This window comes from Suncus etruscus, chromosome 9 (genome assembly GCF_024139225.1).
Source record: "Suncus etruscus isolate mSunEtr1 chromosome 9, mSunEtr1.pri.cur, whole genome shotgun sequence".
Classification (NCBI taxonomy): domain Eukaryota; kingdom Metazoa; phylum Chordata; class Mammalia; order Eulipotyphla; family Soricidae; genus Suncus; species Suncus etruscus.
Genome location: NC_064856.1, coordinates 694,699 through 712,058, shown reverse-complemented (window position 1 = coordinate 712,058; position 17,360 = coordinate 694,699). Strand labels below are relative to the sequence as shown.

At 41.6% G+C, this 17,360-nt stretch overlaps 1 protein-coding gene and 1 non-coding gene across 2 annotated transcripts; one reads left to right on the top strand and one right to left on the bottom strand.

Moving 5' to 3' along the window:
- The first annotated feature begins 7,035 nt into the window (after positions 1-7,035).
- LOC126018116 (chromobox protein homolog 3-like) lies at positions 7,036-7,649 on the top strand. Its single transcript, XM_049780234.1, has one exon. It carries the CDS (start codon positions 7,067-7,069, stop codon positions 7,616-7,618), a length of 552 nt encoding a protein of 183 aa, XP_049636191.1. The 5' UTR covers positions 7,036-7,066; the 3' UTR covers positions 7,619-7,649.
- A 4,439-nt stretch (positions 7,650-12,088) lies between these two features.
- Positions 12,089-12,221, bottom strand: LOC126019346 (small nucleolar RNA SNORA51). Its single transcript, XR_007499072.1, has one exon. It is a non-coding gene; the product is annotated as a small nucleolar RNA SNORA51 (small nucleolar RNA).
- Positions 12,222-17,360: the final 5,139 nt, after the last annotated feature.

Genomic DNA, 17,360 nt, shown 5'->3' with positions numbered 1-17,360 from the left:
AAGTCTGAGTTGGCTTTTTTGCAAGTAGTTTGCCAGTTGACCCAACACCACTTGTTGAAGAGGTTTTCCTTGCTCCATTTTGCATTTCTTGCCCCTTTATCGAAGATTGATTGTAAGTCTGGGAAGCATTCTCTGAATACTGAAGTCTATTTCACTGATCTGAAGGTCTGTCTGTATTCTGATACCTGCTGTTTTAATGATCACAGCTTTGTAGTACAATTTAAAGTTGGGGAAAATGATGCCTCCCATATTCCTTTCCCATGGCTTGCTCTAGCTATTCGTGGGTGTTTATTGTTCCAAATCAATTTCAGGAGTGTTTGATCCACGTCTTTGAGGAATGTCATGTATATGACATGGGTATCCTTAGAGGGATTGCCTTAAATCTGTACAATGCTTAGGGGGAGTATTGGCTTTTAATTATGTTAATCCTCCCAATCCATGAGCAGGGTATGTGTCTCCATTTCTTTGTGTCCTCTTTCATTTCTTGAAGTAGTCCATCACTTCTTTTTTTTTTTTTTTTTTTTTTTTTTTTGGTTTTTGGTTTTTGGGCCACACCCAGCGGTGCTCAGGGGTTACTCCTGGCTGTCTGCTCAGAAATAGTTCCTGGCAGACACAGGGGACCATATGGGACACCGGGATTTGAACCAACCACCTTTGGTCCTGGATCGGCTGCTTGCAAGGCAAATGCCGCTGTGCTATCTCTCCAGGCCCAGTCCGTCACTTCTTGAGTTAAGTGGACTCCAAAGTATTTGAGCTTCTGTGGCACTAATGGAAAGGATTGTTTGTTTTTTTTTTTAATGGACACTTCTTCTCTAGCATTTGGTGTACAAAAAGACCATTGATTTTTGCATGTTAATTTTGTAGCCTGCCACTTTGCCTTATGAATCTACTGATTCTAGTACTTAATGGTAGAGACTTTAGGCTTTCTAAATAGAGTATTATGCCATCTACAAACCATGAGAGCTTGCCTTCTTCCTTTCCTATCTGAATGTCCTTGATATCTTTTCCTTGCCCAATTGCAATGGCAAGTACTTCCAGTGCTAAGTTGAATAGGATTGGTGAGAGGGGGCAGCCTTGTCATGTGCCAGATCTTAGAGGAAAGGCTTTTTAGTTTATCTCCATTGAGAATAAGATGTGGCGGGCTGGAGAGGTAGCATGGAGGTAAGGCGTTTGCCTTTCATGCAGAAGTTCTGTGGTTCGAAACCCAGCACCCCATATGGTCCCCTGAGCCTGACCAGGAGCGATTTATGAGTATAGAGCCAAGAGTAACCCCTGGGCGCTGCCGGGTGTGACCCAAAAACAAAACAAAACAAAACAAAACCAAACAAAAAGTTTTGCCTTGGGTTTGTGATAGATGACCTTGCCTACATTAAGAAAAGGCCCTTCCGTTCCCACTGTTGAGAGTTTCTTTTTAAATCAGGAGGGGGTGTTGGACCATATGAAATGCTTTCTCTGCATCTATTAATATGATAATATGATCTTTATTTTACCTTTGGTTGATATGATATATTACCTTGATTGATTTCCATATGTTAAACCATGCTTGTATTCCTGGAATGAAACCTACTTGGTCATGGTGTATGACCTTCTTGATGAGGCGTTGGATCCTATGTGCCAGGATTTTGTTGATGATTTTTGCATCTGTGTTCATCAGGGATATTGGTCTAAGCACTTCATTTTGACTAGAGAATATTTATTCACTTAATCCCATATACTCCTGTTACTTAGTCTTTATGGGTTATTGAGGATAGAGAAGGGAAACAGTTCTTTTTCTCAACCTCCCATCTCAGAATAGATGGACATAATGAGTTCCTTTGCAGTTCCCTTTGTACATGCTTTTCTGTTTCTTTCTCTTTCTAGCACGCACTCCCTCCCACACATAGATATGCATAACATCACTGAAAAGATACTTCAACAGTCCCGAAAGCCATGGGCAGTGTTCCTGCTATGAAAGATTATCCAAGCTCCCATAATTTGTAAAAGAGGTTTTGGGCACGAATCAGCTGTGTCTTCACACCAGAGGCATCTTTTCCCCTCCCAAGGGCTATGCATGTGTATATGTGTATATATATACACATATATGTGTATGTATATCTGCATATGTACCTGGGCTGTGGGATGAGGGAGACCAGTGCCAGCTCAGAGGGATCATCTATTATGAGGATGAAGCTCTGTAACCAGCCATGACACATCCTTGTCTCCTTTATGAGGCAACCTGATCTAGCTTGAACCTGGCTACCCCAGACCCCCCGCATTGTAAACATAGCTCCCATGTTGGCTGGCTGTGTTAAGCAGTGAGCAGACATGTTTTGTTGTTTACCAAGAATTCGAGATTCTGACCCCCCAAAGCCAAAGCGTAGTAGATTCAGAAGACTTCGGCACTGGATGAGAATCCATTGCTGCCCTCCTTGGTTCTGTTCACGAGGACCAAAGGTAACTGAGGGTGGCAGGAGAGGCCAGGGAGGCCACAACATAGATGTCTAAGATATAGCTTCTATCTCTTCCCAAGTGTGCCTGGGTGCAAATCTCTGTGTATGTCTTTGTGTGTGTCGAGTTTGTATTTTGATGAATTTTTTTTGTGCCAAAGATAAGTAAAAGAATGAATTTCTGTGTAATTACTTAAGAGAGTGAGTCGGTGTGTGTTTATGAATTGATTGAGAGAAAGTGAGAGGGATAGAGAAATTGAATATTGTGCATGTTCACCTCTGAGGACCTGGTGCTGTAAGCAATGTGGCCTGTCCTCAAACTCATATGGAAGGGTGAGGTTGCTTCTCAGTTGGGGGAACTTGGAGGCACTGCTTTGTCAAAAGACTCATCTACTGTTAAGGGGTTCATATCTGTAGGGGAGGTGGGGATTCTGCGTAGACCCAGGTCCACAATGAACGAGGAGAGATCAAGGGTACAACACAACAAGGATGACAGTGAGTGGTCCCAAAGCTCAGGCTTGGTGATTTTTTTTCTCTGCAGAGTACGATAGCAGAGAAGAGTACGACAGAGGAGAGTACGACAGAGGAAAGCACTGAGAGTTTTGTCTACTCGCCATCCATTTATTTTCAAGACTGGGTGGATGTCTCCAGCAGCACAGAGAGCCAGAGCTTTTCTGAGTTGCAATTTGAAAGGGGGCAAGGAGCACCTCCTCCTCTCTTGCCCCTGCCAGCACTAGCAGAGCCAAATGGTAAGAGCCAGTCTATGTGCACATGCTGGAAGGGAAGAAGGGGAAGGGAGAAGGAGCACCTGGTGGTGTGTGAGGGGCTGGTGTGGGAAAGAAGGTGTTGTGAGGCCCAGAACTCATCTGAGAAGTGACTCGCCAAGAACCCCGGGGATGGACCTGCCTTTGGGCAGCCACATGCAGCAGGCCATGCGGGTGACGTTTTTCTCCTCTCCTGAAACAGCTCCTGCTCAGGCCGTGGATGTGGATCCGGCTCATTCCAAAGCAGCGTCAGGAAAATCGCTGGCACTGGCTGCAGAGCCAACAGCCGATTCAGTGCTGGACGAGCAGCCCGAGTCCAAGGAGGACCTGCCTGGGCAGCTACTGGGAGAGGAAAATCTCGGACCCACAGCTGAATCTGTGGTCCCTCAGACAGACACGCAGGATGCCTTCCGAGGGCTCAACCTTCCTTGTCTTTGGCCCCTTGTCGGGCTGTTTTTAATTTGGGCTTATTTCATGTTTATGCATGTATTGTTTCCAAAGTAAATAAATTGCAATTGCTTTCCTCTGTCAAATTCTATGGTCTTTTGATTTGGGGGGACCAATCTCCATACTTGGGAGGCCTAAAGACAGGCTCTTCACTAAGGAATCAGGCCTATCAGGGCTCTCTGGGCTTCCAGGATCAAACTTCAGTTGGCTTTTGGCAGGTTAAGCCCGCCCTACCTGCTCTGCTCTCTACTCAAAGTAGTCAATGCTGTTTTTTCTCTGTTGTGATGAGGTCTTTTGATAATGCTGCAAAAATTCACCAAACCTATTTCTCGTGTATTCCATGACACATCTGTTAGCCATCAGCTGTATTTTCTGTCCTCTGTAAAAGTCCAGCGACACCCCATAGTCTCTCTGGAGTAATGATGGATTAAGCCATTCACTTCATGTTCTCTGTTTCTCTGTCTCCCTCCCTTTCTCCCTCCTACCCCATCTTTGGGAGGCATAGAAGGTCTGTCCCTACTGCCCCTTTGGTGACTCTGAGAGCTAAGTGCAGATTCTCCATGCAGGGGGCCCTGGTTTCTGTACTGGACAGACCATGAGCATGCAGGATGGATCTAGGAGTGAGCCTGGAGGTCTCCTTGAGATAGCCTCGAGTGGAGTGTCCCAAATCCTAAAACACCAGGTCTCAGCCCTGGCATCACCACCCATCAGGCGGTATCGCTGTTTGTGGTGCTGAGAGGGAGGCAGCGCTAGGTGTCAGCTACGTTTGTAGTTGTTGGGCTCTGCCAACCACAGATGTCCCTAGCGTGGCCCAGTGTCCAGGGCCAGCTCCTCTGTGAATACAGTCATGAAGACAGCAGGGACTGTTCCAGCCCGGTGGATAAAAATGTCCCCTTCCTCATGGCACTAGCTGCTTGCTCTCCCCTGACCGCTGCTCAGCTCAGCTCATTGGGTCCCTGCACCCTGCAGGACGGATCTGAGATAAGCCAGAGGAGGAGACGGACCTGGTGGACCCAGTCCAGATGTGGGACCCATCTTCTAGCCGTGCTTGCCAAGGCCCCCGCTGGTTTCCCTCCACCGGCCTCCACCAGGCTCTGTGGATCCCTGCCCAGCAGCCCCACAGAGATCCTGGGGTCCAGGGTCTCTTGAATCCTTCTTTTACGAATCATCTAATTAATTGATTTTTACATCTTTCCACATGTCTGGTGACCTTTTTTTTTTTTTTTATTTGTTAGAAATTTCAAATGGTTTAGATCTTCCTAAGGGGTATTGGTGGTACCTATCTGGTTGGAGAGGAATCTTTTTATTTAAAATTTTTAATAATATCTTCATTTAAACGCCTTGATTACAAACATGATTGTAGTTGTGTTTCAGTCCTAAAAAGAAACCCCCCCCCCCCTTCACCAGTACAACATTTCCATCACCCATGTCTCCACTCTCCCATCACCTGCCTGTATTCGAGACAGGCATTCTACTTCTCTCAGTCATTAACATTGCCATGGTAGTTGCTAGTGTAGTTATTTCTGGTTCTGTATGTAAATATTTTAGGGGATTATTATGTTACTGACCCTACCCTGATCGGTGACTGTGCCCTACCCTAGGGTGTGACCTGGCATTCTGCCCCCACTCTAGGGTGGTACCTGATTCTGCTTCCACCATTGGGTGGTATCTGATCCCACCATTGGGTGGTACCTGATTCTGGGGGATAAAAAGAAGGGTCTGTGGAAGGCGAGAGGCTTTTGGCTGGAACTTATGCTGAGTCTTTGGACTTCAGTCTTGTCCACCGAATAAAGCTAATATTCCCACAAGCCTGACTGTCTGCGAGCTGTTTACCTGCCATTTCACCTCAGAACCGTCGGCTAGACAGGGTGGCAGACACATGCTTTGAGCTGGAGGGGAAAGATCTCATCCTCCATCCCTCCATCAGGCAACCTCTTCAGGGGCTGACTTGCAACAATTTCTCTAACAGCACTCACCACTCTTTGTGGTCAGTTTCATATCATGAGCTGGTCCTTCCGGCCTTCCTCTCTGGGCATTATTACAATAATGTCTTTTAGTTTTCTTAAAACCCATGGATGAGTGAGTCTATTCTCTCTGTGTCTCTCTCCCTCTGACTTATTTCACTCAGCATAATAGTTTCCTTGTGCATCCAAGTCTAGGAAAATTTCATGACTTCATCTCTCCTGACGACTGTGTAATATTCCAATGTGTATATGTACCACAGTTTCTTTAGCCACTCACGTGTTGAAGGGCATCTTGGTTGTTTCCACATTCTGGCTATTGCAAATAGCACTGCAATGAGTATAGGTGTAGGGAAGGTATTTTTATATTGCACTTTTGTGTTCCTAGGGTATATCCCTAGGAGCATTATAGCTGGATCTTAGGAAAGCTCCATTTCCAGGTTTTTGAGGCCTCTCCATAGTGTTTTCTATAAAGACTGGACTAGCCGACATTCCCATCAGCAGTGAATGAGAGTTCCTTTCTCCCCACATTCCTGCCAGCACCGAGTGTTTTTGTTCTCTGGGATGTGTGCCAGTCTCTATTGCATGAGATGGTATCTCATTGTTTGGATTTGCATCTCCCTGATGATTAGTGATGTGGAGCACTTTTTTCTGTGCCTTTTGGCCATGTGTATTTCTTCTTTGAGAAATTGTTCATGTATCCTCCCCATTTTTTAATGGGGTTAGATGTATTTTTCTTGTTCTGTTAGTACCTTGTATATTTTTTAGATTAACCCCTTATTGGATGGGTACAGGGTGAAAAGTTTCTCCCATTCTGTTGGTGTCTTTTATATCCTTAGCAGTACTTTCGTTAAGGTGCAGAAGCTTCCCATCTGTTCACCTCTGCTTCCACTTGTTGGAAGAGTGCTGGTTCCTCCTTAAAGAAGCCTTTGGCCTCAGTGTCACGGAGTGTTTTACCTTTGTGCTTTTCTATGTAAATTATGGTTTTAGATCGATATCCAGGTCTTTAATCCACTTGGATTTTATCTTTGCGCATGGTGTTAGATGAAGGTATCGTATTCCTATTTTGAAACCTATTTGTTCATAGTGTATGACCTTCTTGATGAGGCGTTGGATCCTATTTGTCAGATTTTTGTTGGTGATCTTCGTATCTGTGTTCATGAGGGACATTGTTCTGTAGTTTTCTTTTTAGCAGTATCTCCTCCTGGTTTTGCTATCAGGGTGATGTTAGCTTCATCAAAGTTTGGTCCGTTTGGTCCTGGCGCCGCCCTCCCTCTCGGCCGGGCTTGAGCCGGTGCGCGGCGCGCGGGGCCGGAGAGACGTTGCCGCGGCGGGCGCGGGACGCGGGCGCGGGCTCGGAGGCTCCCTCGGCGGCTCCCTCGCGCCTGGTCGGCTGGCTCGGCGCGGCCGGCCTCGCGCTCGTCCTCGGCTCCCTGCGAGTCAGACCCTTCAAGGCTGCGGCTCCAACATGGCCTCCAACAAAACGACGCTGCCAAAAATGGGAAAGAAACAGAATGGAAAGAGCAAAAAAATGGAAGAGGCAGAGCCTGAAGGATTTGTGGTGGAAAAAGTATTGGAAAAAAGTGTAGTAAATGGGAAGGTGGAATATTTCCTGAAGTGGAAAGGATTTACCGATGCTGACAATACTTGGGAACCTGAAGAAAATTTAGATTGTCCAGAGTTGATTGAAGCATTTCTTAATTCCCAAAAAGCTGGTAAAGAAAAAGATGGCACAAAAAGAAAATCTTTATCTGACAGTGAATCTGATGATAGCAAATCAAAGAAGAAAAGAGATGCTGCTGACAAACCAAGAGGCTTTGCCAGAGGTCTAGATCCTGAGAGAAGAATTGGTGCCACAGACAGTAGTGGGGAACTGATGTTTCTCATGAAATGGAAGGATTCAGATGAGGCAGACTTGGTGCTGGCAAAAGAGGCAAATATGAAGTGTCCTCAAATTGTAATTGCTTTTTACGAAGAGAGACTAACTTGGCATTCTTGTCCTGAAGACGAAGCTCAATAATTGTACGCATTGCTTTTTATATATATATGTATATATATAATATACATATATATATAAAAAATTTGGGTTTTAGTTTTGATCTACTAGTGTGAAGAAATGACTACGTTCTAATGGAAATCAAGTTTGATATGTTCATTTTAAAGTAGTTTGGGGGGGTTGGGAGGTTTTTGTGTGTGTATTTTGTATTTTTTTTTTTTTTTTGCATCTAATAGCACTGGTTACTTTGAACAAATTAAGCTTTCTGTAGTTGCTTCCTTTATCAGAAAAGAACATTGATGCCATGGTGTATTATTTTCTCTGCATTAGAGAACAGTTTTACTAATTATTGGGGGAAATTACCATAGTCATTATTCATTGTGGATTTGTGTTTAACTCATACATTGCCTAAGGGCCATTTGGATTTTTGTTGTTGTTCATTTGAGTTTTTTAATTTTTTTGTGTGGGTCTGTATACATAAAATACATATGTAAATGGTTTTGTTTCTTTTACAAACATTAATGAAACAACATTGCAACAACATATTACAATCATGAATAAATGCATGTCTCTAGGATTTCATTGTTTTGAAGGGCCTAAACTTAGGAAAATTTCCTCTCTGCCCAAATGAGCAAACTAAATAAATCCCTGTTTTATTAAGCAAGCAAGACTTAGTAGACAGTTAATTGTTTTCTTTTATGAGCCATTCCTTTACAAATAGGTTTGTTTGTTTGTTGTTTTTTTTTTTTTACATTGAAAACCCTATTACACTTCTAAAAACTTTATTCTTAGAAACCTACTGGTTTTGATGTTGGTAAATAGATGGACATACTTGTCTAAACTTTTGACCTGTGTTTTTTCTTTTTTTTTTTTTTTTTGGTTTTTGGGCCACACCCGGTGACGCTCAGGGGTTACTCCTGGCTATGCGCTCAGAAGTCGCTCCTGGCTTGGGGGACCATATGGGACGCCGGGGGATCGAACCGCGGTCCGTCCTAGGCTAGCGTAGGCAAGGCAGGCACCTTACCTTTAGCGCCACCGCCCGGCCCCCTGTGTTTTTTCTTTGCCCTCATTTGTTCTTATATGTAGGCTCAATCTTTTCAGTATTTGGTTTACTGGTTCAGGAAAAGCCAGGAAAAAGAATAACTTTATAGTAATCAAAATGTTAACCAACAGTATATTGTTTACTTTATTGTAAATACTGGTAAACAGTGGTCAATAAATAGTTTTATATTCCTTTAAAAAAAAAAGTTTTTGTCAGTTTGTTCCTGTTCCTTCATTTTCATTAAAGAACCTGAAAAGGATTGGTATTACTTTCACTTGAAAGGTTTCAAAGAATTTGTTCTTAACTCCATCTGGGCATGGACTCTGTTAATGGGAATACTTTTGATTAACATATTAATTTATTCATTATTGATGGTTTTGTTTAGGTGTGCTAGATCAAGGGTCTCAAACTCGAGGCCAGCAGGCCGCAAACGGCCTTCTGTACAACATTTTGTGGCCTTGCCCTAGAAGAATCTTTTTTTGTTTTGTTTTGTTTTAGTTGTTTGGTCACACACCCCAATGATCAAGGCTTACTATTGACTTTGCTCTCAAGGAGCACCCCGACTTTGCCTCCTGCAGCCTCCAGGTAAATTGAGTTTGAGACCCCTGTGCTAGATTATCCTGGTTTAATCATGTAAGTTTATAGGAGTCCAAGAATTTATCCTTTTTCCCCAGGTTCTCCTGCTTTGTTGAATAGAGTTTCTCAAAATAATCTCTGATTTCCCTTTGAATCTCTGCAGTGTCTGTAGTGATCTTCCCCTATTCATTTATTTTATCTTGTCTTATCTTCATTAAGTTTATATATCACCTTTTCTTGTGAATTTTCCTAGTATTTATCAAACTTTTTTATTTTTTCAAAGAATCAACTTTTGCTTTTGTTAATTTTTGGATTTCCTTTTTGATTTCTACTTCACTGATTTCCACTCTAAGCTCTGTTATTTCCTTCTGCCTACCTATTTGTGATATATTTTGTTGATCCTTTTTTAATTTTATAATCTGTATCATTAAAATATTTATGTAGCCCCTTATTCCTTCTTAATGTGTGGTTAACAAGCTATACATTTTCCTCTTAGTACTGCTTTTGCTGTGTCCCATAAATTCTCGTAATTTGTGTTCTCATTGTCTTTTGTTTCCAGGATTGTTTTGATTTCCTCTTTGACCTGCTGGTTGTTAAGTAGTGCACTATTTAATTTCCAGGAGTTAAGAGTTTTTCTTCTGTGTCTCTTTGTAGTTCACTTCTAATTTCAGTGCCTTGTGATCTGAGAAGGTAATGTGTACTATTTCTATTCTCATGATTTTATAGAGATATGTTTTATGGGCCAGCATGTGCTCTATCCTGGAAAATGATCCATGTGCATTGGGGAAAAATATATATTCAGTTTTCGGGGGTGGGGGGTGAGAAACCATGTATATATATATATATATATATATATATATATATATATATATATATATACACACATATACACATATATATATACTTTCTTCCACTTTCTTCCACTTTCTGTGCTAGTATATTCTTGTTAGATTCAGCCTGGTTGACCCATCAATGGGTAACAAGGCAGTGTTGAGGTCTCTCACTATTATTGTGTTGCATTTGATGTCTTCTTTAAGATTTGTCAATAATTGGGGCAGGAGAGATAGCATGAAAGTAGTGCATTTGCCTTGCATGCAGAAGGTCAGTGGTTCGAATCCTGGCATCCCATATAGTCCCCTGAGCCTGCCAGGAATGATTTTTGAGCATGGACCCAGGAGTAACCCCTGAGTGCTGCTGGTTGTGACCCCCAAAAAACCAAACAAACAAAATAAAAATATTTGTCAATAATTGTATTAAATATTTTGTTGGCTCCCTCATTTGGTGCTTATCTGTTTAAAAGTGTAATTTCTTCCTGTTGTACATATCTCTTAATTAGTATAAATGTCCATCTTTGGGGCCAGTCAGATAGCATGGAGGTAGGGTGTATGCCTTGCAATTAAAAGGATGGTGGTTCCAATTCTGGCATCTCATATGGTCCCCCGAGGCTGCCAGGGGTGATTTCTGAGTGTAGAACCAAGAGTAACCCCTGAGTGCTGCCAGGTATGACCCAAACAACAACAAACAAACAAAGAATTAAAAAAAAAGTCCATTTTTGTCCCTTATAGCTTTTTTTTTTTTTTTTTTTTTTTTTGGTTTTTGGGCCACACCGGTTATGCTCAGGGGTTACTCCTGGCTATCTGCTCAGAAATAGCTCCTGGCAGGCACGGGGGACCATGTGGAACTCCAGGATTCGAACCAACCACCTTAGGTCCTGGATTGGCTGCTTGCAAGGCAAACACCACTGTGCTATCTCTCAGGCCACCCTTATAACTTTTTTGAGTCTAAAGTTTGTGTCTTCTGATATTAATATGGCCACTCCAGCTTTTTGTTTGTTTGTTTGTTTTGTTTTTGTTTTGTTTTTGGGCCACACCCAGCGGTGCTCAGGGGTTACTCCTGGCTGTTTGCTCAGAAATAGCTCCTGGCAGGCACAGGGGACCCTATGGGACACCGGGATTCGAACCAACCACCTTTGGTCCTGGATCGGCTGCTTGCAAGGCAAACGCCGCTGCACTCCAGCTTTTTTAAGGGTGTTTTCTCCACCTTTGATTTTGAATCTATATTTGTTCTGACTATTTACATGTGTTTCTTTTAGGCCGCAGAATGTCAGATTCAACTTTTTTAAATCTATTTTTCCACTTTGTGTATCATAACTGGTGCATTTAGTCCATTGACCTTGAGAGAGATAACTGTCCTGGGACTTAGTGTCATCTCTGTAGAAGTTTCACTGCTCTGTAGAATTTCACGGTGCATATTTACTTTACCTTTATAATTCACCTGCCTGGCTTTGGACACTTAGGTTGATTCCACAGCTTACCTGTTTTGCTGAGTATTGCAATGGTGGCATATGTCTTAGTAGTGGGTCCTGAGCATAGCTACTCGGAAGTAGAATTGTGGATCATGTGGCAGCTCAATCCTGACTTTTCTGAGAAATCTCCAAATTGTTTTCTAGTGTGGTGGAACCAAATAAATTCTATGAGCAGGGAATAAAATTGTAACCACATACATATTCACCAACATAGATTGCTCCAAGTTATAGTGTTGTTGCTGTTTATTTCCTCTTGATCTGTCATTGTCTTCTCTTTGGGGTTTCCCTGACAATAACTGATGAGCACTGCTCCATGTGTCTGTGCATCTCGCTGTCCTCTTCAGAGAAGTCACTGTTTATTTGCTCTCCATGTTTTTAGATGGTTTTGTATTTGTTGTTATTGCTATTTTTGACCTCTTTTTAAGTGTTTTATATATGTGTATGTATATATACTTTAACCTGTTTTTTATATGAATCCTTTAACTGTTTGAGTGCAAACACTTTCTCCCAGTCCTGTGGGTGTTGTTTAGTCTGAGTTTGTGTTTTTTTTCCAAGCAAGGAGTCTTTTTTATTTTGTTCTCCAATTCACAATACAGACCAGGCAAAGGGCCTGGGTTGAGGTGTATATGGGGTACATTTACTGTACCTCCTCTTTCTATACAGTCAGTGTAAAGAACACAGCCTGTGGCAAGAATTGGGAATCCTGGGCCTGGAGAGATAGCATAGTGGTGTTTGCCTTGCAAGCAGCCGATCCAGGACCAAAGGTGGTTGGTTCGAATCCCGGTGTCCCACATGGTCCCCCGTGTCCGTCAGGAGCTATTTCTGAGCAGACAGCCAGGAGTAACCCCTGAGCAACCACCACAGTTGTGGCCCAAAAACAAAAAAACAAAACAAAACAAACAAACAAACAAACAAATTGGGAGTCCTTATCTAGGAGTCTTTAATTTGATGTGTCCCATTTGATTTATTTTTATCTTGTTGCCTTTGCTGTTGAAACCAGATCACTTAAAGCCCACCTATGAGAAAATTCCTAACAAAGTTAGGGCTGTAGGTGTCTTGTAAGAAGGATGCTCTTTTCATTTGTTAATCAAAGTACTGTGATATTAAGAAGTATTTAATATCCGTATTTAACACGGTCGGAGAGATAGCATGTAGGTAAGGCATTTGCCTTGCATACAGAGGGACGGTGGCTCGAAACCTGGTATCTCATATGGACCCCTGAACCTGCCAGGAGCAATTTCTGAGCATTGAGCCAGTAGTAATCCCTGAGCGCTGCCGGGTGTGACCCAAAACAAAACAAAATTTATTTTTAGCACCGCCTGTTCTCTGTGCTCCTGAAAGCTGCTTTACCATATTTGAGACCCTTCGTGTATGGTATAGGAGTGAGTAAATCTACAGGTTCTTCTTATAAGGAAAACCTTTTTTAATTTTTTAAGTTTTAGTTTTTACTTAAAAAGAAATTCCCAGAATTTAAATCAGGAGTCATGTATATCCTAAGAGTTACCAGCAGATGGAAGCAGAGTATAGTAAATGGGGTGGAGTCTGAAAGGGGAAAACCTATACAGAATTCTTGTTCTTTCTTTTTTCATAGTTCATTTGGCTTTATTTTATTTGTATTTATATATTTATTTACTTATTTCTTTTCTTTTTTCTCTTTTTATTTAAAAATCTATATTTGTGCACCATACTGACACGCATGATTGTAGTTGAATTTCAGTCAGAAACAGAACACCTTCCTTCACCAGTGCAACATTAATTCCAGAATATCTATTTCTCAATCTCCCCATTTCCTGCATTAATGCTTTAAAAATTATTTTGTATTCTATAGATCAAACTGTGGCTCGCGGGCCACATATTGTATGTGTTCCCGTTTTGTTTCTTCACTTCAAAGTAAGATATATGCGTGGTAAGGCGTTTGCCTTGCATGCAGAAGGAGGGTGATTCAAATCCCAGCGTCCCATAGGGTCCCCCGAGCCTGCCAGGGGCGATTTCTGAGCATAGAGCCAGGAGTAGCTCCTGAGCACTGCTGGGTGTGACCCCCCAAAACAAACAAACAAACAAACAAAAAAGAAAAGTAACGTGGATCTCCTTTTAGGGAGTCCGTATGATGCCTTGGGGAGTGTTGCCATTTTGATGATGTCAATTCTTCTACTCCAGGAGCAGTGGATGTAAATCCATTTCCTAGTGGCTTCTATTACTTATTTAAAAGTATTTTAGAGTTTTCTTTGTAGATGTTTTCTGAGACACAAATGTGAATAGAATTATTTATAATAATAAATCTCTTCTGATCCATATGACTATGCAATAAGAGACATTATTTTAGTTAATTTATTAATTTCCTTCAATTATTCTACTCATTATTTATTTTTGGTGGCTCTTGGTGTGTATGTGTTGGTGTTGGGGAGCTGGAAGGGGGTTGGATAATAACTGAAAGTATGCATTGCTATCTACTGGCTTTCTCCTCAAGGATAACACTTAGTGGAGCTTAGGGTTCTCTGTTGTGTGCCAGAAATCAAACCTGGACCTGCTGTTTGTAAGGTCTATTGTGGATCTTTTAAATATTTGTTTTAGAACCACTTGATCCATGATGCAACTTCTCACCTTCTGGTGGTGGCTTTTCCTCTTCCCTGAGAACCAGAGCTCAATGAGGGGGAATCCACAGGTCTTTGGAGAAAGAACACTTCTGTGTCTCTCCCTCCCCCCACCACCTTTATTGATTTATTTAAATGTTTATTTTATTGAAACCATTGTTATTTACACAGTCCTTTATAGTTGGGTTTTAGACATACATATAATCAGGGCCAATCCCCCCACCGGTGTCGACCTTCCTTCATACCATCTCTTGCCTCCTAGCCTGCCAGTCTAACAGGCCCATTTGAAGTTTTAGATGGTGAAAGTTTGGGTCTCTTGATTCCATTGTGTTGCCTTTGGCTTGAAGATTTAGTTCTGCCCTTTTGAACACCACCAATGCACCTGAGACCACTTGGCCCTTGGCCTCCATCCTTCCATTTTTGTGTTTATTCTCCACTCAATTTATTTTCTTCTCCTTTATAGACTCTGGGGACAAGGATATTCGAGACAACTCCCATTTAAACCGTTGCATTTATTCTTACAGTTATTCTAAATACCACATATAAGTGATGACATTCAGTTTTTATCCTTCTGGCTCCATTTAACGTATCATCCAGTTCCATCTATGTTGTTGAAAATTGCACGATTGCATCATTCCTTGCAGCTATGTAATATTCCATTGTGTATATGTACCGCGTCTTCATGGTTCACTTTTCTGTTGTTGGATCTAGGTTGATTCCAAGTCCTAGCTCAGTTACTGTGCAATCAAAGGAAATCGTCTCGCAGTGCGCAGTTCCTACGAAAGACCAGACAACGGCAGCAGAGGTTTCGCGAATGAGGGAATGCGTCAGGGGAAGTCTTTGCAGTGCCGAAGAGGACGAGCATTGCCCGAGGCACTGACAGCGACCCTTTTAGGATTTGTATTATTACTTCCACTATGCTTATTTCTCAAAACCTTCCAATTCCGGCCACCCCATTAAGGCTTTTAAATCGTTTTAATGGACCATGTAGTCCAGCGAGTATGGCGCTTGCCTTGCACTCTGCAGACCCTGGTTCGACCCAGTATCCTTTATGGATGATCCCCCTAGCTCTGCAAGCAGAATTCCTGAGTGGAGAGCCAGGAGGAACCCCTAAGCATCGCTGGGTAGAGCCTAACAAAACAAAACAAGTACTTATTATTTAATTCAACAGAAAAAAATGTAAATTGCATTCAAATATAAGGGATACATAAGATTGATCTAACATTATGATTCATTCTGTAAAATCTCCAGCATGTCACATACTTTACTGTTTTATTTATTTTCTGTGGTAAGAATACACGAGATCTGTTGAGTAACTCTCACATATTAGTAGGTCACTCTTGGTTGTTGTCACCACAGTGTTATGCATTAAATTTCAGAATTATTCACTTTTATATATGTATATACATACATATATATACATACATATATATATGTGAGCCACACACACCTTGTGATGTTCAGGGGTTACTCTTGGCTATGCGCTCAGAAATCGCTCCTGGCTCAGACGACCATATGGGACTCCGGGGGATCGAACCAATGTTAGCCCTAGATCGGCTGCGTGCAAGGCAAAGACCCTACCGCTGTAATATCACTCCAGCCCCCAGAATTAATCACTTTTAAACAGGAAGTTTGTGTTCTTTGTACATAACAAGTTCACATTCTTACTTGGCAGAATCCATTGTTCCAATTTGTTTTTCTGAATTCAGTTGCATAAGATTTTATATATGAATCAAGTTATATGGTACTTGACTTTCTCTGACCTATGTCACTGAGAATAATGCCTTCAGCATCCATCTTTAATATTCCAAATGGGAGGATGGATGTATTTTTTAGGACTGAATAGTACCTGTTGTATATATATATGTGTGTGTGTGTTTGTGTGTGTACAATGTGTATGCATTATGTATATATGTGTATATATACATATGTGTATATATATTTATCTCTTTGTATGAAAGTAACAAGTTAAAAATAAATGTTGTTTACTCTAGGTGCTATTTACATTAATATGATGAAGTAATAAATACTTATTTCTTTATAAATATATATTATGATTACTTTCTCTTTTGCTCTGTTTTATCTGTTCTTATTATATGTATTATATATCTAAATATTGTATCCTTCGTTATTATCACCCAAGGAACATCAAATGTATATGCAATTCTCTCTTCTGCATCCTTCCCACCACTCTCTAAAACCCTCTGGCCTCCTATTTCAGTTGAGATGTGTTGTTTTCTTGATCTGTACCATAGGTCAAGTTACTCACAGCTACTCTGAGATCTTGGATTCCAGAGTATCTTGAAATAAAAAATACTTTGATTCCTGGTTATTTGGTTTTTGAGTCAGTGTTATTAATTGAATAAAAGGGTTACTCTTTTTTTTTGTTTGTTTGTTTTTGTTTTTGTTTTGGGGTCACACCCGGCAGTGCTCAGGGGTTACTCCTAGCTCTATGCTCAGAAATTACCCCTGGCAGGCACAGGGGACCATATGGGATGCCGGGATTCGAACCACCATCCTTGTGCATGAAAGGCAAATGCTTTACCTCCATAATATCTCTCCAGCCCCAAAGGGTTATTCTTATATGAAGGAAAGAAAAAAAAAAACCCACAACTATTTTTTAAACTTAGAGTTGAAGACTTCCTGAAGGCAGCTGCCAACAAGGATAGAACTCCTTTTCACTGCTTCTGAGCTCTCCATTGCAGGTTCAGAGGGCTGCAATTGGAACAGGGGCACTATTGTCTTTAGAGGAATTTTTGCATGGCAGTAAAAAGTCATTTGTATTTGGTGGGCTTGATTAATTTCTAACATTGAGAACATGCTTATTTTGAACTCCAGAGAGAGAGAGAGAGAGAGAGAGAGAGAGAGAGAGAGGGAGAGAGAGAGAGAGAGAGAGAGAGAGAGAGAGAGAGAGAGAGAGAGAGAGAGAGAGAGAGAGAGAGAGAGTATACTCGGCTGCCCCAGTTTTGGGGACAAGTTCACTCCATCATCTTTTGTGAACACATCACCACATCCTCCTTCTTCCCATATGCATATCAGAGTCCAAGTGTAAAGACACCATTGTTGATGTCACTCCTCACCTCTGTATCTCCTCTCTCCTCCCATACTGAGATTTTTCTGACGTCCTCATGGTTAGGATTTGGACCAACAAATTAAGGGGAACATGCACATAATCATAAACATGTGATCAAAAACACATAAAACATAATCATCTCAGGGGATTCAGATTGGAAAATCTCTAAGAAGATTTCA

Excerpts from the sequence above, each read along its gene's own strand:
- LOC126018116 (XM_049780234.1), top strand. The coding sequence starts at position 7,067 with ATGGCCTCCAACAAAACGACGCTGCCAAAAATGGGAAAGAAACAGAAT.